This window comes from Aquarana catesbeiana, linkage group LG09, assembly GCF_042186555.1.
Source record: "Aquarana catesbeiana isolate 2022-GZ linkage group LG09, ASM4218655v1, whole genome shotgun sequence".
In the NCBI taxonomy this organism is placed as follows: Eukaryota; Metazoa; Chordata; class Amphibia; order Anura; family Ranidae; genus Aquarana; species Aquarana catesbeiana.
In genome coordinates this window covers 253,210,315-253,236,100 of record NC_133332.1, presented here as the reverse complement: position 1 = coordinate 253,236,100, position 25,786 = coordinate 253,210,315, and the positions used below count along the sequence as shown (strand labels likewise).

At 41.1% G+C, this 25,786-nt stretch overlaps 1 protein-coding gene across 1 annotated transcript in view; it reads right to left on the bottom strand.

Annotated features, from left to right (window-relative positions):
* ITIH6 (inter-alpha-trypsin inhibitor heavy chain family member 6) overlaps nt 1–24,939 on the bottom strand; it is a 128,692-nt gene extending 103,753 nt beyond the window's left edge. Inside the window, exons 1-2 of the mRNA XM_073600207.1 lie at nt 24,627–24,939; nt 3,325–3,360 (exon numbers count right to left, since the gene is read on the bottom strand). Coding sequence (XP_073456308.1) covers nt 3,325–3,360; nt 24,627–24,731 — 141 coding nt within the window. The 5' untranslated portion in view covers nt 24,732–24,939. The remainder of the gene's footprint in view (nt 1–3,324; nt 3,361–24,626) is intronic.
* Nucleotides 24,940–25,786: the final 847 nt, after the last annotated feature.

Below are 25,786 nucleotides of genomic sequence, written 5' to 3'. Positions count from 1 at the left end.
TCTTAATAAAGAGGCCCCGCCATGCTTATTTCTATTATGTATTATGTATGTATGTAAAAAGTAAAATAAATAAGAAACATTTTATTTTTAAAGCGCTCCATCCCTCCATGCTCATGCGCAGAAGCAAACGAATATGTAAGTAGCACCCGCATATGTAAACGGTGTTTAAACCACACTTGGGAGATATCACCGTAATCCTTAGAGCGAGAGCAAAAAGAACGAGAGCAAAAATTCTAGCACTAGAGCTCCTTTGTAACACTAAACTGGTAAACTGTAAAAAAAAAAATGTAATCGTTGCCTATTGAGATTTTTAAGTACCATAGTTTGTTGCCATTCCACGAGCCTGCACAATTATAAGCATGACATGTTAGGTGTCTGTTTACTTGGTGTAACATCATCTTTTACATTATACAAAAAAATTGGGATAACTTTACTGTTTTTTTTTTTTTTGTAATTCATTACAGTGTATTTTTTCCAAAAAAATTGCGTTTGAAAGACCACTGTGCAAATACAGTGTGACATAAAAAATTGCAACGATCGTCATTTTATTCTCTAGGGTTTCTGCTAAAAAAGAATATAATATAAAATATAATGATTTTCACAACAAATTTCAGAAAGAAGGCCTGGTCTTTAAGTGGTTAAACATATTCCGTAATAGTCAAAGGATACAAATCCACTTTGTGTGCACCAAATTCCTTTCCAAACTTAGATAATACCTTATAAAATGTGTAATGACATCATTACTGTGCTGTACAAAGCCTATGCAGACAGCAGGGCTGTGGGAGGGGCCCAGCAGGCTCCACCCACTACAGGCAGCCTGTAGAAAACTACAGGAGGGGGCGGATACAAGACTAATTACCCTGCACACGTAGAGAGAGAAGCAGTGAGCTCTCTTTATTACAGGAAGGAAAAGTCTCACATTGGATTACTGCACAGATCTGGAAGAAATACACAAAGCACACCAAGATGCAAGCAATAATACATTGTCTAGCATGTATTTAGACAATATTTTCTTATCCCGGAGTTCAGTTTTAGAGACAGGAGATTGGCACTGCATCACAGCATTTCTCATTTCATTGTATATACATTAACACATTCAATGCACCTTCAAAACACATGTGCACTAATTTTTTTTTTTCGTTCTTGGCACATAGAGACAGGCTAGCTAAAGCAATATATGGACATAAGTAATCGATCAGCCATGGTACTACAAACTGCAGTCTTAACATGTGAGCCCATTATTACAACATAAGGCAAACAAGCAAAACAAGAAACATAGCTACACAAATATCTTGTTAAACAAAAACTTTTGAAAGTGTACAATGACTTTAGGAGAAGTCCATTGTTAGGGATTACATATACTTCAAATCTACTGGGCCTCAAAGCGATTGCATGGTCTGTTATGGCTAAAGTTGTGCCTCTGATTGACAGCTATGACATCACAAAAAGGAAGAGGAGGAAGAACTTATTTCATGTGTATATGAATCTTGTATTCTTGTATAATCTTGGACCCCAAAATCAGTAAGGTGAGCCGCATAGTGCCTTAGCAGTTAGCACTTCGACTCAGATCCCAAACAGAAAACCACCTGCATGTTCTCCCTGGTGTACGTGTCAGTGGAAAGAATGTTTCTTACATTGGTGATCAGTGGGAAGAATGGTCCTTACATTAGTAGTCAGTAGGAAGAATGGTCCTTACATTAGTGGCCAGTGGGAAGAATACGCCCCTTACATTGGTGGTCACAGGGAAGAATGCTCCTTGCATTGGTGGTCAGTGGGCAGAATGTCCCTTACATTGGTGGACAGTGGGAAGAACGTCCCTTACATTGGTGGACAGTTGGAAAGAACGTCCCTTACATTGGTGGACAGTGGGAAGAATGTCCCTTACATTGATGGATAGTGGGAAGAATGGTCCTTACATTGGTGGTCAGTGGGATAAACATTCCTTACATTGGTGGTAAGTGAAAAGAATGCTCCCTACATTGGTAATCAATTTACATAATGCTTCTTACATTGGGGGAAGTAGGAAGGACGCTCCTTACATTGGTTGTCAATGAACAGAATGCTCCTTACATTGTTGGTCAGTGGGAAGAATGCTCCTTACATTGGGGGTCAGTGGGAAGAATGCTCCTTACATTGGTGGTTAGTGGGAAGAATATTCCTTACATTGGTGATCAGTGGGAAGAATGCTCCCTACATTGGTGATCAGTGGGAAGAATGCTCCCTACATTAGTGGTCAGTGGGAAGAATGCTCCTTACATTGGTGGTCAGTGGGAAGAATAGGCCTTACATTGGTGGTAAGTGAGAAGGAAGCCCCTTACATTGGTGGTCAGTTAGTAGAATTCCTCCCTTAGGCTCCATGCACACAGAACATTCTGAAACATCTTTCTGGACGTTGGACTGCTGGCAGGCAAACGCTGCTGCAAAAACGCGTGTTTATGAGTGTTTTTTAATAGCTTTTATGAGCGTTTTTTAGCATCAGCGTTTTTGGGCGTTTTTGTCAATTTATACCAAGAATACTTTCAGCTATGCAATGTCAAAAACTCTGAAGCTGATAAACACGAGTTTTTGAGCATTTTTTGGTGTTTTTTTAGTGTTAAGGTGTTTTTGTGGTCAGAAGAACTGCTCTTGAACATGATTTTAGGGCATTCTGACAACAACCCATAAACGCCTCTGCTGATGGAGTTTATCCTCTGCTGATAAATATCAAAAAACTTCCATGTGTGCATGGACAGGTAAGATAACATAGAGGGGAGTTTAAGGACTGTTAAAAAAAAAAATGCCCAAACTCCCAAAAACTTGAGTTTACCAGCTTCAGTGTGCATGAGGCCTTGGAGATGGCTAAAAAGATCACGAGTTAGTATCAGTGGTTACTCATTATAAAGGAGAAAATGCTTTTTTTCCAAGCTTGAGGTGTAATTTCTCAAGTAAACTCCTAAAAACTTCTCGAAGAACCCTACATTTCCACAGAACCCTGGTTGAGAAAAGCTGTGGTGTGGGGAGACAAAAGACAACTTACACAAAAGAGCTTGAATTATTATCTGTTCTGAATATGTCAAAGTTCTCCTTTTACTTTGAAGCATTTTGAAGCTACAAAAGTCAATCAAACAGAGCAGCCATATTCACTTTGTTCTGAGTGCATGAAAGAGAGCAACATCATCAATGAGGAATTTACTGCTGCTAAACATTGAGGAATTGAAGAAGAAGCCAGGCTGCTTTGTATGAGCTGCCTGCCAACATGCAAATAATGTAAATGACAATTACAAGTAGCAACAGTTCAAGTTTCAATAACTATGCAAATAAAAAAAATACCATAATTTTCCTTACCTCTGTCTTTGTTGCTCGAAGCTGACGTTTAAATCTCTGCAATAATAAACATAGTAATCAGCATTCCTAAAGTCCAAAAAATCATAGATTTGTCATGATTTGCCTAATTAAGAATTTGAATATTCAGTTTTATATTATTTCCACCTGAATTGTTTAAATTGTCAGTTGTAGTCAAGTTAATGGAATCACGCCTGAAAAGACGGATCATTGATCACCTAAAAATACACAACTTGCTGGACCCAAAGCAGCATGGCTTTACTGAGGGAAGATCATGTCAGACCAATCTGACTATATTACCAATGTTTCGGAACCCGGGTGGTGCTGTGGACATAGCATATCTTGATTTCATCAAGGCATTTGATACAGTTCCACATAATGATCTAATACAAAAGTTGTACAAGCTAGGACTTAACCCTTGGGTGGTTCAGTGGATATGCAGTTGGCTAAAGAATAGATACCAGAGTGTGGTTGTAAATGGGGTTCACTCGGAACAGAGAGCAGTCACTAGTGGTGTACCACAAGGCTCTGTACTGGGTCCTGTTCTATTTAATCTATATGTAAGTGATATAACTAAAGGCTTGTTGGGCAGGGCATGTCTTTTTGCTGATGATACTAAGGTGTGTAATAGGGTGGATATCCCTGGAGGTGTCTGTAACATGGAATATGATTTGGCATTGCTGGAAGATTGGTCAATGTTTCTAAATGTAAAATAATGCACCTAGGGAAAAAATAACTCCCTGGGAGAGTACAACATTGGGTGTACAGTGTTAGCCAGCACTACAGAAGAAAAAGACTTGGGGTACTTTTTCAGATGATTGCAAAATGAGCAAACAGTGTGACCAGGCAGTGGAAAAAGTAAATAGAGTTCTAGGATGCATCACTAGAGGGATCACCAGCAGGAGGAAGGAGGTCCTGATTCCTCTTTATGTCACTAGAGGGGTCACCAGCAGGAGGAAGGAGGTCCTGATTCGTCTATATAGATCTTTAGTTATCACTAGAGAGATCACCAGCAGGAGGAAGGAGGTCCTGATTCCTCTACATAGATCTTTAGTTATCACTAGAGAGATCACCAGCAGGAGGAAGGAGGTCCTGATTCCTCTACATAGATCTTTATATCACTAGAGGGGTCACCAGAAGGGAGGAAGGAGGTCCTGATTGCCTATATTAATCTTTATATCACTAGAGGGGTCACCAGCAGGAGGAAGGAGGTCCTGATTCCTCTATATTGATCTTTATATCACTAGAGGGATCACCAGCAGGAGGAAGGAGGTCCTGATTCCTCTATATAGATCTTTAGTTATCACTAGAGAGATCACCAGCAGGAGAAAGGAGGTCCTGATTCCTCTACATAGATCTTTATATCACTAGAGGGGTCACCATCAGGAGGAAGGAGGTCCTGATTCCCCCATATAGATCTTTGGTAAGACCTCATTTAGAATACTGTGTCCAGTTCTGGAGACCTCACTTACAAAAAGATATTGATAAGACAGAACAAGTCCAAAGACGAGTAAGAAAACTGATGAAAGGTCTGGGGGATAAAACATATCAAGAATGACTTCAGGAACGTAATCTGGAGCTTTCTGGAGGAAAGAAAGGAAAGGGGAGACATGATTGAAACCTTTTAATACATCAAGGGGGTGAATAAGGTTCAGGAAGGAAAATATCTTTTCAATATGAAACCAAAGTCAAGAACACGGGGACATGACCTTAAACTAACTGGAGGGAAGTTCAAAACTAATCTTAGAAAGTATTATTTTACTAAAAGGGTAGTTGATGCTTGGAATAAAACTACCAGCAGAGGTAGTGAGACAGTCAACAGTAAACAGATTAAAAAATGCTTGGGATGAACATAGATCTACCGTATAGTCAGACAACCAAGTTAACAAAAATAAACAAAAACGAGCAGACTCGATGGATTTCTACCGTCACTTTTCTATGTTTCTATGTAGTTAGCGTTGCTTACATTCTCTAAACCTGACCCTTGAGTGTGAGAGGTAGTTTTGAGGTCCCCCGATATATGACAGATTTCAACTTTCAACTAAGTGGCCTTATGATAACACATACTTTCTCCTAGCTCCTGAGTGTGCATAACTAGATCAAACAACATATAATTGTTTCACTTTTTCCTTATTATGGGGCTTTGTTGATACTGTTATGCACACTCAGGGGTAAGGATGAACTTGCCTTTGGTCTGAACTCGAGGCCATATTAGGTCAATGATGTGTATGTGCAGGTGCGGAGGCCTGGTCACAGTTGATTGGGCAGCAGTGAGCAGGAGTGACGGTTTCTTTACAGGTTTGGTTCAAACCCCATTTCAGGCCAAACCTGAGCTCATCCCTATTAAGGAGCTCATAGTAGCATATGTTATAAACATAAGGTCGGATGGTTAACAGGGTAGCTACAAAGTGACCACTCTCTGACTCCCAAGTTCAGGACTCCAATGGAGAAAAGCATCCTAGAAGTGCTGGGATTTTGATTGATTTTGATTTGATCAGTTCATACAAGGTAGTGAGAGAACAAAAGCATTCAGAGAGCTCACTGGCTCGGGTTTTCTTTGCGTACAGTGTTGCATGACCGCGCCAGTTAAAATAGCGCAGTGCTGAATAGCAAAGAATAGCTCATGTGGGTATCTGAGTGAGTAATCAAGATAAATTAGCTTCCCTACACAGATTCACACAGGAAAGCTCCATTTTGAGTCCAATCCATATCTGTTATCTTAAGTGAAGTCCTGATGAAGGGGGAGTTTTTTATGATCCCCGAAACACATTGGCTTTTTTTTGTATAAACTAGTTAATTAAATTTTGGACTATTTTATCCTCTAGTCTGGTGATCCTTTAGTTGAACTTATTAAGTTCAAGAGTCAGACAAAGTAAAATCTTTCATAAGTAACCTATATATTATGTATCATTACGTTATATTAAATAAAATAATTCTGGAGAAATCTTCATTTCTAACATAAAATGTCCTCAATGGTTTTGTGTAACGATCACACATGAAGCAACCATGTTACAATGTTAGGGACTTCAGAGTATATTTATAAAACTGGGTAGTTTTCAGTTTTTAGTTCTCTAATACACACACATTCAATGCTTGAGGTCAATCGTAGTAATTATAAAGTACTTTTGCCAGATCAGGCAGTCTTTAGTGGAAAATGCAGATCTTTAGTATTACAGTGGCAAAACCAAAGCACAAATCTCCAATTTTGCTAAAAAAAAAAAAATGTTTTATGTGTTAATGCTGCACTTTTTTTCTTCTTCTATGCATTGCTCCTTGTTGAACACTGCATGTCCATAGGAAGTAATAGTACCCCTATTCCAAATTACATACATACACAGAGTAACCAATATATTCAGAAAAAAAACACAAATGAGTGGTAGAAGTGACGGCCATGGGAGGGTGATGTTCTCTTGTGGTGAGGGAAGAAATATTTTAACCGCTCATATTGTCATGGAGCTAACGCATTTCATGATAACTAGTCATTTCCTTCTTCCTTCTTCTGATCAATAAAATCATTGTCCATCATGACACATGTGGTCTTGTTTGACCTCAGTAGAACATCACTCCCCCATAGGCACCTCTGCTAACACTCTTTTGGGTATTTTCTTAATACATAGGCTTCATCCCACCATCTTGCCATCCCACCAGTGGACCTAGAACTGGGCTCCAGGGCATTGACCATCCTCATCCCTAAGCTCGTGAGGGCATGTTGGGGGACATCTATACCCAGAGCAGCCCAGGAGTACCAAATGCCAGGGCACACTGATATACAAAAAAGTTAACAGTTCCTGTGGTCTCCAACTATAGCATGCCCCTTTCTAGTTTCTTCACCTTGCTATTGAATAGCGAGTTTGCCTATCACAATAATGGATAAATATCAAGGCATATAAAGCAAGAGGGTGCATGCTCAGATTTGCAACCAATAAGCTGGTCTCTATGTAAGATGGTTTGCATTCAGGTTTTAGAGCTTCTGTGGTCTTCAACTATAGCATGCTCCTTACTGGTTCCTTCACCTTACTATTAACTAATGAGGCTTCCTATCACAATGATGGACCAATATCAAGGCATATAAAGCAAGAGGGGGCATACCAAGGTTAGCAACTATTAAGCTAGTCTCTATTTCTATAATAGTGGGTCTCCAGGTTTTAGAGATCCTGTGGTCTCCAACTATAGCATGCCCCTGTCTGGTTCCTTCAACTTAGTACTAACTAATGAAATTGTCTATCACAATCACACTAATCATCAAGGAATATGAAGCAAGAAGGGCATGTCAAGGTTTGCAATCATTAATCGGGTGTTTATTTGTATAATAGTATGCTTCCAAGTTTTAGAGCTCCCATGGTCTCCAAATACAGCATGCCCATTTCTGGTTCCTTCATCTTACGACTAACTAAAGAGGGTGCCTATCACAATGAAGGACCAATATCATGACATATAAAACAAGAGTGGGCATGCCAAGGTTTGCATCCATTAAGCTAGTTTCTCTTTGTATAATAGCATTCCTTCAGGTTTTAGAGCTCCTGTGGTCTCTATAGCATGCCCTTTTCTGGTTTCTTCACCCTACTATTAACTAGTAAGGTTGCCTATTATATTGATGGACCAATACCAAGGCATGTAAAGCAATAGGGGGTCTGGCAATGTTTGCAACTGTAAAGCTGGTCTCTATAATAGTAATTGTATAATAGTATGCCCCCAGGTTTTAGACCCCTGTGCGATTTACAGGAGATAGGAACGGTCATGCAAGTGCCTAGGAGGGTGCTTGCTAAGGAGGATATGAGTTGTCTTAGAAAGTACACTGCTAAAAAAAAATGAAAGGAACACTTTTTAATAAGAATATATCATCAAGTCAATTAAACTCCTCGGATATTGATCTGGTCAGTTAAGTAGCAGAGGGGGTTGTTAATCAGTTTCACCTTCTTTGGTGTTAATGAAATTAACAACAGGTGTACTAGATGAGCAACAATGAGACACCCACAATAGGAATGGTTTTACAAGTGGAGGCCACTGACATTATTTTTCCCCTACTCATCTTTTCTGACTGTTTTTCACTAGTTTTGCATCTGACTAGGGTCAGTGTCACTACTGGTAGTGTGAGGCAATACCTGGACCCTATAGAGATTGAACAGGTAGCCCAACTCCTCCAGGATGGCATCAATAAGTGTCATTGTCAGAAGGTTTGCTGGGTCTCCCAGCACAGTCTCAGGAGCTTGGTGGAGATTCCAGGAGACAGGCAGTTAGTGTAGGAGAGCTGGACAGGGCCATAGAAAGTCCTTAACCCAGGGCTCGACAAACCCCCGGGTGCCAGGTCACATTTGCGACTAGAATTAGCGACCTGGTGCCTTGGGCGGCACAGCTGGGGTATCCTGTCTCTGTACGACACCCCCCCCTCCCGGCGCGATCGCGTTGGGCCGCGCCGGTAATTGAGGCCATGGCTTTGCGGCTTTCCGCAGTCCTATGGTTCATTCCGGAATTGGGTGCCCTCTTGTGGTGGCCGTTGGTATGACAAGACAACCACCAATGCTAATGGAGCTTCCCCTGCCTATTTTCACTGCCCGTCCATCTCCTTCCCTTTACTTAGAACCCCCAAACATTATATATATTTTTTATTCTTAACATCCTAGAGAATAAAATGGCAGTTGTTGCAATACTTTCTGTCACACCGTATTTGCGCAGCGGACTTACAAGCGCACTTTTTTTGGAAAAAATACTTTTTTTAATTAAAAAATAAGACAACGGTAAAGTTAGCCCAATTTTTTTTTATATTGTGAAAGATAATGTTACACCGAGTAAATTGATACCCAACATGTCACACGTCAAAATTTCGTCTGCTCGTGGAATGGCGACACATTTTTACCCTTTAAAATTTTCAGAGGGGACATTTAAAAAAAATCTACAGGTTGCATGTTTGGAGTTACAGAGGAGATCTAGGGCTAGAATTATTGCTCTCGCTCTACCAATCGTGGCAATACCTCACATGTGTGGTCTGAACACCGCTTTCATATGTGGGCGCTACTAACATATGCGTTTGCTTCTGCACGCAAGCTCGGCAGGATGGGGTGCGTTTAAAATTTTTTTTTTTTTTCTTATTTATTTTAACTTTTATTTTTTATTTTTTCACTGTTCTTTTAAAAACAAAAGTCACTTTTATTCCTATTACAAGGAATGTAAAAATCCCTTGTGATAGAAAAAAAGCATGACAGGTCCTCTTAAATATGAGATCCGGGGTCAAAAAGACCTCAGATCTCATATTTCAACTAAAATGCATAAAAAAAAATGTCATTTGAAAAAAAAAATAAAAATGTCCCTTTAAGAGCTATGGGCGGAAGTGACGTTTTGACGTCGCTTCCACCCTGCAATGACTTCCCCTCACTCGTCTCCATGTCAGGCCAGGGACAGGTCCAGATCGCCTCCACCATTGCCGACGGCCACGGTAAGCGGTGAAGGGCACCGGAGCGCGGCAATAGGGAGGGCCCTCCCCCCCGCCGCCGATAAAAGTGATCTTGCGGCGAATCCACTGCAGAGACCACTCTTATCTGAAAGAGAACCGCTGGCTCTTGAAGAGGACACCGGGATTATGGTAGCTAGCTGCTACCATAACAGCGGTATTTCTCTTCAAAGACAGGACGTATATAGTTGTCCTGCGGGAAGGAAGCGGCTAATTAAAATTGATTTATTATTTGTCATCTCCCTGCTTGGCCCCTTTCACATGGGCTGTCTGATCAGGTTCGCCTGTCAGTTTTTCAGGCGGACCTGATCTGACCCTTAGCAGGGATATGGCGGTCTTGTGTCCCTGCATGGCAGGAAATAAAAGCAGTCACATTTGTTCTAGACGTCTTTCTGTATAAATTTAGGATTGGTTAATTTTTATATTGAAAATAAAGCTTTGTCGGTCGTTTAAAAAAAAAAAACAAAAAACAAAAACTGGCTCCTAACTTTTTTAGCTGGCTCCTAGATTCCAAGCAAATTTGTCAAGCCCTGCCTTAAACCATCAGCAGGACGGGTATCTGCTCCTTTGTGCAAGGAGGAACAGGATGAGCACTGCCAGAGCAGTACAAAATGACCTCCAGCAGGCCACAGGTGTGAATGTCACTGATCAAACAATCAGAAACAGACTTCATGAGGGTGGCCTGAGGGCCTGACGTCCTCTAGTAGGTCCTGTGCTCACTGCCTGGCACTGTGGAGCTCGATTGGCATTTGCCATTGAACACCAGAATTGGCAGGTCCGCCACTGGCGCCCTGTGCTTTTCACAGATGAGAGCAGGTTCACCCTGAGCAGATATGACAGACGTGAAAGGGTCTGGAGAAGCCATGGAGTACGTTATACAGTCTGTAACATCGTTCAGCATGACTGGTTTGGTGGTGGGTCAGTGATGGTCTGGGGAGGCTTATCCACGGAGGGACACACATACCTCTACAGGCTAGACAATGGCACCCTGACTGCCATTAGGTATTGGGATGAAACCCTTGGACCCATTGTCAGACCCTATGTTGGTGCAGTGGGTCCTGGGTTCCTCCTGGTGCACAACAATGCCCGGCCTCGTGTGACAAGAGTATGCAGCCAGTTCCTGGAGGATGAAGGAATTGATACCATTGAATGGCCCCAAGCTTGCCTGACCTAAATCCAATAGAACACCCCTGGGACATTATGTTTCAGTCCATCCGACCCCACCAGGTTGCACTTTGGTCTGTTCAGGAGCTCAGTGATGCCAAGGTCCGAGAGAAAATACCCCAGGACACCATCTGTCCTCTCATTAGGAGCATGCCCCGACATTGTCAGGCATACATACAAGCAACCGGGAGCCATACAAACTACTGAGGACCATGTTGAGTTGCTGCAATGAAATTTCAGCAAAATGGACTAGTCTGCGGCATAATTTTTTCAATTTGATTTTCAGGATGTCTTTTGCCCCGTACACACGGTCGGACATTGATCAGACATTCCGACAACAAAATCCTAGGATTTTTTCCGACGGATGTTGGCTCAAACTTGTCTTGCATACACACGGTCACACAAAGTTGTCGGAAAATCTGATCATTCTGAACGCGGTGACGTAAAACACGTACGTCGGGACTATAAACAGGGCCGTAGCCAATAGCTTTCATCTCTTTATTTATTCTGAGCATGCGTGGCACTTTGTGTGTCGGATTTGTGTACACACGATCGGAATTTCCGACAACAGATTTTGTTGTCGGAAAATTTTATAGCCTGCTCTCAAACTTTGTGTGTCGGAAAATCCGATGGAAAATGTGTGATGGAGCCTACACACGGTCGGAATTTCTGACAACAAGGTCCTATCACACATTTTCCGTCGGAAAATCCGACCGTGTGTACAGGGCATTTGAATTCTGCCCTATGTAGGTTGATATTTTTAATTTCCATCAAACGATGTGGCATCCTTTCCTTCCTAACACATTACCCAGTCCATATCAGTATAGATATCCAGCATGAGATTTTTCCATTATTGAGATCTGATGTGTTTTTTTTTCATTTTTTTTGAGCAGTGTATTTGATGGCCGCAATTTGCTTGAAAGCCAAATACAAGAAAAAAACAGCTGACAAAAGATTTGTATTTCAGTTCATCCAGTTCACAGCTTTGCTATGCAACACAACCCTTGGCTGCCAGGGCAGGGAACCTGATTTTGGTTTGCTGCAACCATGAAGCACATACAGCTCTTGCCCCTCCTCAGGCTGTGACTGTATAGTCAAAGAAGAAAACAGCAGCCTGATGAGCTTATATCTCTGTCACTCTCTCCTCCTATCAACCATAGACGTGCGCACTGAGTGTGCTGGGTGTGCTTAGGCACACCCTAATCACCTACTGCACATTAGCATTATCGCTCTATGTAGCAGCGGGGAGTTGGGAAAAATCTCCCTCTTACCGGCTCTGCCACAAGAGAAGTGCTTACACACTTCTCTTTCATTGTGCCAGCGGGGGGATTATATATATATATATATATATATATATATATATATATATATATATATATATATATATACACACACACACACACACACACACACACACACACACACACACACACACACACACGTGTGTGTTTGAGCTTTGGGGGGCACACCCTAATGCAATAGGCTTCACACACCTATGCTATCAACATATTCCTTGTTAGCACATAAGCACTGCAACACAACTGCTTGGTTTCTTTTCCTGCTTTTCCCTCTCCTAGCCTCAGCCCTGCTGTATAAGGGGTTGCAAAAAGCTGGTACTAGGTTAAATTCACATACCTACACTGCTTGTATTATAATTACTCATTTGATGATGTATTCAGGAATATCGAGCTTGGTTTTACTAACACTAGACCTAGAACCGTTATGCCACATACACACGATCGCACATTCCGACAACAAAATCCATGTTTTTTTCCGACGGATGTTGGCTCAAACTTGTCTTGCATACACACGGTCACACAAATCTTGTCGGAAAATCCGAACGCGGTAACGTAGAACACGTACGCCGAGCTGAGAAAAATGAAGTTTAATAGCCAGTGCGGCTCTTCTGCTTGATTCCGAGCATGCGTGGAATGGTGTGCGTCGGAATTGTGTACACACGATCGGAATTTCCGACAATGGATTTTGTTGTCGGAAAATTTGAGATCCAGATCTCAAATTTTGTTGGTCAGAAATTCCGACGAAAAATGTCCGATGGAGTCTACACACGGTCGGAATTTCCGACAACTAGCTCCCACTGAACATTTCCCATCGGAAAATCCGACTGTGTGTACGCGGCATTACAGTTACTACGTAAATTGTCCGCAGTCACTATATAAATTCATGTAATAAATAAATCAATGACACATTCTGAAGTTATGTCAGCGATGATACATTCTGATTGCTTAGTGTGAGTTACATGACTTTATACATTGCCCTTGACTTTAATAAATAATTCCAATAGTGGTAATATGAAAAGTAATAAAAATACATTATCTATTCAGAAATAACGTTGAAAATGTTCTACCCTCAAAAATAACAGGAAGGGGTCTGTATATCCAGACAAAAATGTGCAAATGATGTGGAAAGATTTTCCATCATGCTAGTAAACAGAGAATTATCCATGACTTCTATGGAATATTCACTCCATAGATACGCATGTGTCCCTTTTTCAATGCTGGGTTATCCTTGATGTAAAAATGTTCACTTTTACCATTGCAAAAAATAGATGTGTATTGTAGGAGAGGTGGACCCCTTAATAGGGGAAGGAGAGATAGTCCAATTTCTGAATTTCTTGGAGGCAGCTCTCTGTCAGCAGAGGCTGAGGTATCTGGTGAAAGTAACAGGTAATAGGAATACAGAGTCGGGTTCGTTTAGAAGCTAATTTACAGGGCCCTATAGGTGTGCGCAGCCTACAGTATTGTTTTAGGGTGTGCACTCCAGAGCTCAAACACACGTGTGTGTATATGTACGTATATACACTATATTATCAAGTATTGGGACGCCTGCTCATTCCTTGTTAAAACATGAGCACTACAGCAAAACTGATTCGCTCCTTGTGCTGCTTCTTTCTCTCCAAGTCTAAGCTCTGCTGTGCAGGAAATTGCAAGAGGTTGCTACCAACAATTCAGGTACCTGTAGTGCTTGCCTGAAAGCGGAACTAAACTCTCCCAATCACCATTAAATAGTTTTAAACCTTATACTGCTAGTATTTGTAAATGCACTATATTACCAAAAGTATTTGGACACCAGCCCTTACACACACATGAACTTGTAATGGCATCCCAGTCTTATGCCCTGTACACACATCGGACATTCCGACAACAAAATCCTAGGATTTTTTCTGACGGATGTTGGCTCAAACTTGTCTTGCATACACACGGTCACACAAAGTTGTCGGAAAATCCGATCGTTCTGAACGTGATGACATAAAACACGTATGTCGGGACTATAAACGGGGCAGTAGCCAATAGCTTTCATCTCTTTTTTTATTCTGAGCATGCGTGGCACTTTGTCCGTCGGATTTGTGTACACACGATCGGAATTTAACCGATCGGATTTTGTTGTTGGAAAATTTTATAGCCTAATCTCAAACATTGTGTGTCGGAAATTCTGATGGAAAAAGTCAGATGGAGCCCACACGCGATCGAATTTTCCGACAACACAATCCGATCGCACTTTTTCCGTCGGAAAATCTGACTGTGTGTACAGGGCATTAGTCCATAGGGTTCAATATTGAGTTGGCCCACCCTTTGCAGCTATAACAGCTTCAACTCTTCTGGAAAGGCTGTCCACAAGGTTTAGGAGTGTGTCTATGGGAATGTTTGACCAGAAGCGCACTTGCGAGGTCAGGCACTGATGTTGAACGAGAAGACCTGGCTCACAGTCTCTGCTCTAATTCATTTTAAAGGTGTTCTATCGGGTTGAGGTCAGGACTCTGTGCAGGTCAGTCAAGTTCCTCCACCCCAAACTCTCTCATCCATGTCTTTATGGACCTTGCTTTGTGCACTGGTCCAAATCATTTGGTGGAGGGGGGATTATGGTATGGGGTTGTTTTTCAGGGGATGGGCTTGGCCCCTTAGTTCCAGTGAAGGGAAATCTTAAGGTGTCAGCATACCAAGACATTTTGGACAATTTTATGCTCCCAACTTTGTGGGAACAGTTTGGTGATGGCCCCTTCCTCTTCCAACATGACTGCGCATCAGTGCACAAAGCAAGGTCCATAAAGACATGGATGAGCAAGTTTGGGGTGAAGGAACTTGACTGGCCTGCACCTCAACCCGACAGAACACCTTTGAGAAGAATTAGAACAGAGACTGCGAGCCAGGCCTTCTCGTCCACATCAGTGCCTGACCTCACAAATGCGCTTCTGAAAGAATGGTCAAACATTCCCATAGACACACTCCTAAACCTTGTGGACAGCCTTCCCAGAAGAGTTGAAGCTGTTATAGCTGCAAAGGGTGGGCCAACTCAATATTGGACCATACGGACCAAGACTGGGAAGTTCATGTGCGTGTAAAGGCAGGTGTCTCAATACTTTTGGTAATATAGTGTATATATGTAGAGCAGTGGATGTGTCAGTATAGCAGTGGACTGCATCAGTAGGGCAGAGATTGGTGTCAGTAGGGCAGAGGACGATGGCAGTAGAGGAAAGTTTGTTGTCAGTAGGGTAGTGGACAGCGTCTGTCATTTTTTTTTTTTTTTATTATTTCTTTTTAATTATTTTTTACAATTTATATTTTTTTAATTATTTTTTACAATAATATTTGTTATTATTTTTTTTTTTACAATTTTTAGGAGCCCTGTTGGGGATTTTGGTGAAAAATCAGGGGTCTAAATAGACCCCTAATGTCTCACTTTTGAGACAGAGAAGGGAACTGAGGACAGAGATTCCCCATTTCCTTTCTCTGCAGCCTCAGCTGCACTGGACAGTGAATGAATAGGAAGTGCTTTGTGCTGAACGGCTTCCTGTTCATTGATAAACTGAAGCATAGTAAACACAGTTTACTATGCCTCAGTTATAAATGAACACAGGAGCAGTACAGATCACCCATTGTATTTATTCAGGGAAAAAAAGGGGCCGATAAATGAAATATTTACCGACCCCTTCCCCTGCTCTCTATCCTAAAGCATTCCCGCAGCAGCCGGCAGGAGAGGAGAGTAGGGAAGCCGGAAGTGTTGTGTGGAAGGGGGGGGGCCCGGGCAACATGGGAAATCAGCACCACACAAAGTGATTAGGGTGTGCCGGGCACACCTGGCGCACACCTATGAAGGGCCCCATCTATCTCATGTCTCATCTATTTCATCTGAGGACATATAGTGTTAGCTAGCAAAGTGAGCCTGCATGGAAGTTCATGGGTCCAAATAAAGTACTGAAAGGGGGAAGAGGCTGAGGAGGGAAGGTTCTAAGGACCCTTAGGAAGAGGAGGGGAGTTAGATGGTGTGAATAAGGGTTGGTTTGGCTGGAGTTGTGCTTTAAAGAATGTCACGAATGTCTACAATGACTTTACATTACTTGTATTCGCATGCAGAAACTTGCAATTCCCCAAAGGTTTTAAGGAGGGGGCTGGATCATCTCTCGTCTTCATTTTATTAAACTGGATCTCCAATGACACCTGTTTCCCTTTACTGACCAATTCTTGCCATGGTAAATAACCCTATAAAACCCTTAGCAAGCTACAAAATAGCTCTGACAGTGGCACTTGGGGCCAGCCAAGGAGGGTTTACTGGTAAACATGCTTCGTATGAAATAGTTGCATGCTTGGGAATGTAGCAGGAAATAATTTGCAATACTCAGGAGATAAAAAGTCAAATGGGCTATAATTACATACTCCACCACCATTATAACTTTGCTGGGAACACTGTTTATTTGTCCCTGTCTGGATTCATTTAAACTGTACAAACTCACATACACCCTGCTCCAAAATGAGATTACTTTCTGTATGTATACTGTGATTTTCACAATAGATCTATATAAAGCAATGCATCAAAACCAATCCATACTATATAATCCATTGGCCCGGGATGTTACCGTGTAGGAACAGTACAATAAAATGCTTGTCCTAGCATATAATTGTTACAGCGAGGATTTATATACCATGAAGCCTTGTTCTGCTGATACGTGGAAGAGAATTTTATATCCTTCTCGGTCTTCGGGGGCTCCTTGAATACCTGACTCACAAAAGTCTACTTATTCATTTTTCTTGAAAATAGACTATTGGTATGCAAAGTACAGAAGATATATGACTGTTAGAAATTGCGGGAAACAGCTTGTAGAACCCATATAAAATCTATTTATCTTTCTATCTAGTTACCAGCAACACTGCTATATAGCCATTAAAGCGGGGGTCCACCTAGCTATCGTTTTTTTTTTTTGAGTTCATTCACAAACTTTTCTTCTCAGCATTACATACTCACATATTGTGTGTAATATGTCCGCCTGTGTCAGATTTCGTAGGAAAGAATAACTTATATTATTCACTGCAGGCGGTTTCCTTCTTCATTGTGGGCATTTGAAGCCCACAAGCATTTATTTCCTGGATGTGGTGAATGCTGTGCTCCCAGCATTCACCGCTCGTTCCCGCACATGCTCAGTGGCATCCTGGGAAGCCTGAGACTAGCTCCCAGGAGTCTGGGAGAGGCTAGAAACACGCCTACTCCCACTGGAGGAGAACCAGGAAGTGCAAAGAAGAATAGAAAAATAAAAGGTAAATACGGCGATTTAAATTTTTTTAAACGGCATGTCAGCATCTAGGCAAGGAAGAGAATACATACAGATATTGTTCAAAATTTGGGTGGAACCCCGCTTTAAGCTACACACATTTAAACTCTTGCAACCCAACCTGAGCCCTGATGAAGAGGGATTCTTTGGACCCCAAAACACGTTGGCTATCTTTCCACCAGTTGGGACTTCACTATAAAGGATATATGGACTTTTCAACTTATCATTTGGCACTTGGTTTCTTCTGTTCACATGAGCTTCTGAAGTTGAGTGTGTCTGATTTCTGTGGGACTATCCCCATTTTATAGGAACTACTACCAACCTGTATCAAAAGAAAGCCAAGCTTCAAGTCCATTTCTGCTTTTCTTCTCCATTACGTAATCTATCTATCTACTATACAGTATATCCATTAAGCTCTACACATCTATCCATGTTCCTGGTTGAGATATCCATCTAGAATTAATTATAGTCCACATTTGAACTCTAGCAACCAAACCTGAACCCTGATGAACAGGGATTCTTTGGCCCCAAAATGTGTTGGCTACTGTCAACTGGTAGTTACTTCACCGTCAAGAATAAAGGATATATGGACTTTTGAACTGATCATTTGCAACTTGGTTTCTTCTGTTCACAGGAAATGCTGAAGCTGGGTGTGTCCCACTTCTGTGGGTCTATCCCCCATTTGATAAGAACTACTACCAACCTGTATCTAAAGAAAGCCAAACTTCAAGTCCCTCATGGCTTTTTTATTTCATTACATTATTTATCTATCTACCTGTCTATCTAGTTACCAGAAATGCTGCTATATAGCCTTTAAGCTCTAGACATCAATCCACAATCCTGGTTGAGATATCCATCCAGGTTTAATAACAGTCAACATTTGAACTCTAGCAACCAAACCTGAGCCCTGATTAATGGGGATTCTTTGGTCCCCAAAACATGTTGGCTACTGTCCTTCATCTGGTTGGTACCTCACTGTCAAGAATAGAGGATATATGAACTTTTGAACTGATCATCTGGAACTTGGTTTCTTCTGTTCACATGAACTTTTCAAGTTGGGTGTGTCCCTTCTGTGGGACTAGCCCCCCTTTGAAAATAACTACTACCAACCTGTATCTGAAGAAAGCCAAGCTCCAAATCTATTGCTTCTACTTTTTTGCATTACATTATCTATCTATCCATCTAGTTATCAGCTATGCTGCTATATAGCCACTAAGGTCTACACATCTATCCATGTTCCTGGTTAGGCTATCCATGCAGGAGGCTTCATCACTGACCACATTTCAACGCACGCAAAAAAACATAAACCCTGATGAAGAGGCCCCCGAAATGCGCTGGACTCTGTCTTTCCACTGATTGTGACTTCACTTTCAAGAAAAAAGGATACACAGTATGGACTTTTGGACTGATCTTTTGGCTCTTGGTTTCTTCTGTTCTCGTGAACTTGTCAAATTGGCTGTTCCACTTCTGTGAAACTACCCCCCCATTGATAAGAACTACTATCAACCTGTATCTGGAGAAAGTAAAGCTTGAAGTCCATCTCTTTTACTTTATTCCATTACATTATCTATCTTTCTTTCTGTCTATCTTTCAATCTATGTCTGTCTGTTTGTCTATCTATCTGTAACTCCAAAAACCTTTGTTTAAAATGTTAATAAAGCACTCCCATTTTTCTTCCGTATTCAATGTTTCTAGGATTAGGTCCCAATTGATGTCTTGTAGTATTGACCGCAGTTCAGAAAAATTGGTTAGTTTGAAATTTAGTGTTCTTGTGCTACCCTCGTACCTCCTTTTTCTATATTTTATGCTAAATGTGATCATCCTGTGATCGCTAGATCCCAAGTTGTCCCGTATTGCCACATCTGAGATCAGACTTGGATCGCTCGTAATTAATAGATCTAGCGATACATTCTTTCTAGTAGGGGAATCCACCAATTGAGACATGAAGTTGTCCTGTAAGACATTCATGAAATGACGGACCTTTAATGAGTCAGCTTACCTTCTGCCCAGTCAATATCGGGATAATTTAGGTCCCCCATTATGATGACATTGCCCTTCCTCGCTGTCATTTCTTACAAATGGCTAGAATGTTTGACATTTTTTCAATAAAGTAAGAAAGATATCAAATGGTATAGGAACAAAGAGTAACCATAGAGTAACAATACATCTTGTACAAAAAAAAGGGCACTTCCCAAATATAAGGTAAGAATGACAACAGCCTCAGACTGTAAACAGACATGAATCAAGCAAGACTTACATAGCATCAGTTTGTAAGAACCAGGTGAACATTGAAGACACAGTTGTTTTGTTCAAGAGAAGTGTTAAAAAGATAACCTCCAAGCAATCGCCTCACTGCCATTTCTAACTGTGATAGTAGGTCCAGCTCACTCTCCTCCTTCAGGTTGGGGGGCCTGTCACATACCCCCACTATTAATTGCGCACTTACTTACTCTTTGAAGTTCTACCCGCAGAAATTCCACCTCCCCCCCTTGTCCCATTCACAATGTCACTCCTCTCTACCACTCTTACATAATTTTTGACATATAGGCACACCCCTCCCCCTCTTCTACCTTCCCTGTCCTTCCGATACAAGGAATACCCCTTGATATTTGCCAGCCAGTTGTGTGAGCTGCCAAACCAAGTTTCTGTTATTCCCACAAAGTCTAATGCCCCGTACACACGGTCGGATTTTCCGATGGAAAATGTCCGATCGGAGCGTGTTGTCGGAAATTCCGACTGTGTGTGGGCTCCATCGGACATTTTCCATCGGATTTTCCGACACACAAAGTTGGAGAGCAGGAGATAAAATTTTCCGACAACAAAATCCGTTGTCGGAAATTCCGATCGTGTGTACACAAATCCGACGGACAAAGTGCCGCGCATGCTCAGAATAAATAAAGAGATGAAAGCTATTGGCTACTGCCCCGTTTATAGTCCCGACGTACGTGTTTTACGTCACCGCATTTAGAACGATCGGATTTTCCGACAACTTTGTGTGACCGTGTGTATGCAAGACAAGTTTGAGCCAACATCCGTCTGAAAAAATCCTAGGATTTTGTTGTCGGAATGTCCGAACAAAGTCCGACCGTGTGTACGCCCTATAAGTCCTCCTCATACAACAGCAGCTCCAGTTCCTCCATTTTATTAGCTAGGCTCTTGGCATTTGTGTATACGCCTCTCAGTGTTGTATGAGTGCATATCATTCTCTCCTTAAGTTTTCTTGGGCTTTGTTTTTGATTCGTGCATGCATTCACCCCGGGATTAGATGTTGCAGCTGTATTATCACTACTGACTCCACTATTACCCTCTGTCTTTTGTTTACTGATGGCTATTACTTCCTCAGACCCCTACCCCGCCCCTCCCCCCCCCAATACCTAGTTTAAAAGCCCCTCCAACTTTGTGGCCATCTTTCTTCCTAATAGAGATGCACCCTCCCTCACATGTTTGCTGTGTCCCCCACATGGATTCTCGCAAACTGCAAACAAGACTTCTTATGGCTTTCTTCGTGCCACTCTTCCGTAAAGGCCAGATTTGTGGAGAGCACGACTAATAGTTGTCCTGTGGACCGATTCTCCCACCTGAGCTGTGGATCTCTGCAGCTCCTCCAGAGTTACCATGGGCCTCTTGGCTGCTTCTCTGATAAATGCTCTCCTTACCCGGCCTGTCAGTTTAGGTGGACGGCCATTTCTTGGTAGGTTTGCAGTTGTGCCATACTCTTTCTATTTTCAGATGATGGATTGAACAGTGCTCCATGAGATGCTCAAAGACTGGGATATTTTTATATAACCTAACCCTGCTTTAAACTTCTCAACAACTTTATCCCTGACCTGTTGGGTGTGTTTCTTGACCTTTGTGATGCTGCTTGTTCATTAAGGTTCTCTAACAAACCTCTGAGGACTTCGCAGAACAGCTGTATTTACAGTGTGGGACAGAAAGTATTCAGACCCCCTTAAATTTTTCACTCTTTGTTATATTGCAGCCATTTGCTAAAATCATTTAAGTTCATTTTTTTCCTCATTAATGTACACAAAGCACCCCATATTGACAGAAAAACACAGAATTGTTGACATTTTTGCAGATTTATTAAAAAAGAAAAACTGAAATATCACATGGTCCTAAGTATTAAGACCCTTTGCTCAGTATTTAGTAGAAGCACCCTTTTGATCTAATACAGCCATGAGTCTTTTTGGGAAAGATGCAACAAGTTTTTCACACCTGGATTTGGGGATCCTCTGCCATTCCTCCTTGCAGATCCTCTCCAGTTCTGTCAGGTTGGATGGTAAACATTGGTTTGAAGTCAGGGCTCTGGCTGAGCCATTCAAGAACAGTCACGGAGTTGTTGTGAAGCCACTGCTTCGTTATTTTAGCTGTGTGCTTAGGGTCATTGTCTTGTTGGAAGGTAAACCTCTGGCCCAGTCTGAGGATATCCCTGTACTTGGCCGAATTCATCTTTCCCTCGATTGCAACCAGTCGTCCTGTCCCTGCAGCTGAAAAACACCCCCACAGCATGATGCTGCCACCACCATGCTTCACTGTTGGGACTGTATTGGACAGGTGATGAGCAGTGTCTGGTTTTCTCCACACATACCGCTTAGAACTAAGGCCAAAAAGTTCTATCTTGGTCTCATCAGACCAAAGAATCTTATTTCTCACCATCTTGGAGTCCTTCAGGTGTTTTTTAGCAAACTCCATGAGGGCTTTCATGTGTCTTGCACTGAGGAGAGGCTTCTGTCGGGCCACTCTGCCATAAAGCCCCGACTGGTGGAGGGCTGCAGTGATGGTTGATTTTCTACAACTTTCTTCCATCTCCCGACTGCATCTCTGGAACTCAGCCACAGTGATTTTTTGGTTCTTCTTTACCTCTGTCACCAAGGCTCTTCTCCCCTGATAGCTCAGTTTGGCCGGACGGCCAGCTCTAGGAAGGGTTCTGGTCTTCCCAAACGTCTTTCATTTAAGGATTATGGAGGCCACTGTGCTCTTATGCCCCGTACACACAGTCGGATATTGATCGGACATTTTGACAACAAAATCCTAGGATTTTTTCCGACGGATGTTGGCTCAAACTTGTCTTGCATACACACGGTCACACAAAGTTGTCAGAAAATCCGATCATTCTGAACGCGGTGACGTAAAACACGTACGTCGGGACTATAAACGAGGCAGTGGCCAATAGCTTTCATCTCTTTATTTATTCTGAGCATCGTGGCACTTTGTGCTTCGGATTTGTGTACACATGATCGGAATTTCCGACAACGGATTTTGTTGTCGGAAAATTTTATATCCTGCTCTCAAACTTTGTGTGTCGGAAAATCCGATGGAAAATGTGTGATGGAGCCTACACACGGTCGGATTTTCCGACAACAAGGTCCTATCACACATTTTCCGTCGGAAAATCCGACCGTGTGTACGGGGCATAAGGAACCTTAAGTGCAGCAGAAATTTTTTGTAACCTTGGCCAGATCTGTGGCTTGCCACAATTCTGTCTCTGAGCTCTTCAGGCAGTTCCTTTGACCTCATGATTCTCATTTGCTCTGACATGCACTGTGAGCTGTAAGGTCTTATATAGACAGGTGTGTGGCTTTCCTAGTCAAGTCCAATCAGTATAATCAAACACTGCTGGACACAAATGAAGGTGTAGAACAATCTCAAGGATGATCAGAAGAAATGGACAGCACCTGAGTTAAATATATGAGTGTCACAGCAAAGGGTCTGAATACTTAGGACTGTGTGATATTTCAGTTTTTCTTTTTTAATAAATCTGCAAAAATGTCAACAATTCTGTGTTTTTCTGGCAATTTGGGGTGCTGTGTGTGCATTAATGAGGAAAAAAAATGAACTTACCGTAAATGATTTTAGCAAATGGCTGCAATATAACAAAGAGTGAAAAATTTAAGGGGGTCTGAATACTTTCCGTCCCCACTGTATACTGAGAAAAAATGATACACAGTCATCTACTAATTAGATGACTTCTGGAGGCAATTGGTTTCACTAGATTTTAGTTAGGGGTATCAGAGTAAAAGGGGCTGCATACAAATGTACGCCACACTTTTCAGATATTTATTTGTAATACATTTTGAAAACAATTTATCATTTTCTTTCCACTTTACATTTATGTGCCATTTTGTGTTGGTCTATCACATAATATCCCAAAAAAATACATTTACATTTTTGGTTGTAACATGACAAAATGTGGAAAATTCCAAGGGGTATGAATACTTTTTTAAGGCATTGTATATGTCTATCAGCCTGTCTATCTATTAGTCTAATTTATGACTGTGTGCCTGTTTATCTTTTTATCTGCCCAAGCCAAGCTTCATGTCTACAGCCTCTACACTATTATCTATCTATCTATCTATCTATCTATCTATCTATCTATCTATCTATCTATCTATCTATCTATCTATCTATCTATCCTTTTTCATGTTTCCACTAGTTAGGCATCCTTGCACAATAAACAAAAAAAGCTATCCCTCATTGAACAATAAATAAGGCATTCCAAGCACTACTGATGTTACGCAAAGTACAGTAATTCAATACACCAATCAAATTTAACTTTTCAATGGTGTAGAACAGACATAATATATACTTATATTTATAATATACCTTGATCTGTCATTGGTTGTTATGGGTTACTGCAGTCCAAAAAAAATTCAATCTATATGGCTACTCTTTTTAGACCTTTTGTAATGTAATAAAATTGAAAGTTTTGGTTACATATTTTTGCAAACATATTTTTCCTTTGCTCCATATAGGCTGAAAACATAATTTTCTTTATATATATATATACACACACACACAGTATATATGTGTAAGTATATAATATTTAATATATAGAGTGTATATAGAACAGTATACAGTATATGATAATATATATATATATGTATATATATATATATACACACACATACGCACACATATACAATATATATGTTTAGAAATTGAGATATAGATATATTTTATGGAGTTTATATAGTCTATAAAATGCTACAAAAATTGGATTTTTGCAAAAGTATTTCATTTCTCATCTTCAAAACAAATTGTAACTTTTTTTAGCCTCTTCAAAAACTAAAATCATATGAAAAGGAGACTGTCTATACATCAGTGTTAAACACAAACTAATAGGACGTGCTTGCTTACCTTCAGATAGGGGCTCTCCAGTCTGTTCCGAACTTGGAGAGACAAGTCAGTAATGGATAGGATCCCCATCAGTAGTATCATGAACTTTCTTAATAAGTTCTCCATACCTGACAGTCGAAATCTGTTACTGAGCGATCTGTGTAGCGTCACAAGGAAGACTCAGCTTTTCAAATTCACTTTGGACGGACGGACTTTCCTTTGCACTTTTAAACCTAGAGAATTTTTTCTTTTGGGTGTTAAGGTCTATAAAAGATGCATTCATTCCTTTACAAGCCATGATTGTCCAGATGAGTTAGGCTCAGGACGCTTAATTGGAGCCAGGCCAGCTCCTTCCAAACCTCCCCCTTTGCTCTAAATGAAACCAAAATATTTTGAAGTTCAGCCCAGTTTTCTGAAGTGTGTCAATAGCTCTTTAAACGAAAGCAAACCCGGAGCAGGACATCAAAGAGGCCAAGAAGGTGGATGGTTGGGAGTTAGGTTTACTTATTTACTGTTGGGTCAACTTTGACAACTGCTCCTGCTACCATACAGGAGGCTGTAGAACGTACCAAAGTAAACCACCGTATTCTATATATAATCTTTATCTTATTTGTAGGGTTTACTGGTTTAGTGAAAGTAAATATTAATTAAAAGTAAATATTTTAATTTAAAATAGTAAGTATAATATATACAGTGTGGAAAATAATTATTTGATCCCCTGCAGATTTTGTAAGTTTACAAAGAACTTACAAAGAAATGAAGGGTCTTTCATTTTTATCATAGGTGTATTTTAAATTATAGAGATAGAATATCAACCAAAAATCCAGATAAAACACATGATACAAATGTTATAAATTGAGTTGCAGTTCAGTGAGTAAAATAAGTATTTGATCCCCTACAACCAACAATAATTCTGTCTCCCACAGAGTGGCTACAGTATGTGCTCATGTGGTACACAGACTAGTCCTGTCAATTTAAGAAGGTGTTCCAAACGACAACTCGTTATGTGTATAAAAGACACCTGTCCACGGAATCTTTCTTCCATTCAAACCTCACCATCATGGGCAAGACCAAAGAGCTGTCAAAAGACGTCAGGGACAAGACTGTAGACCTGCACAAGGCTACAATGGGCTATAAGACCATCAGCAAAAAGCTTGGTGGGAAGGAGACAACTGTTTGAG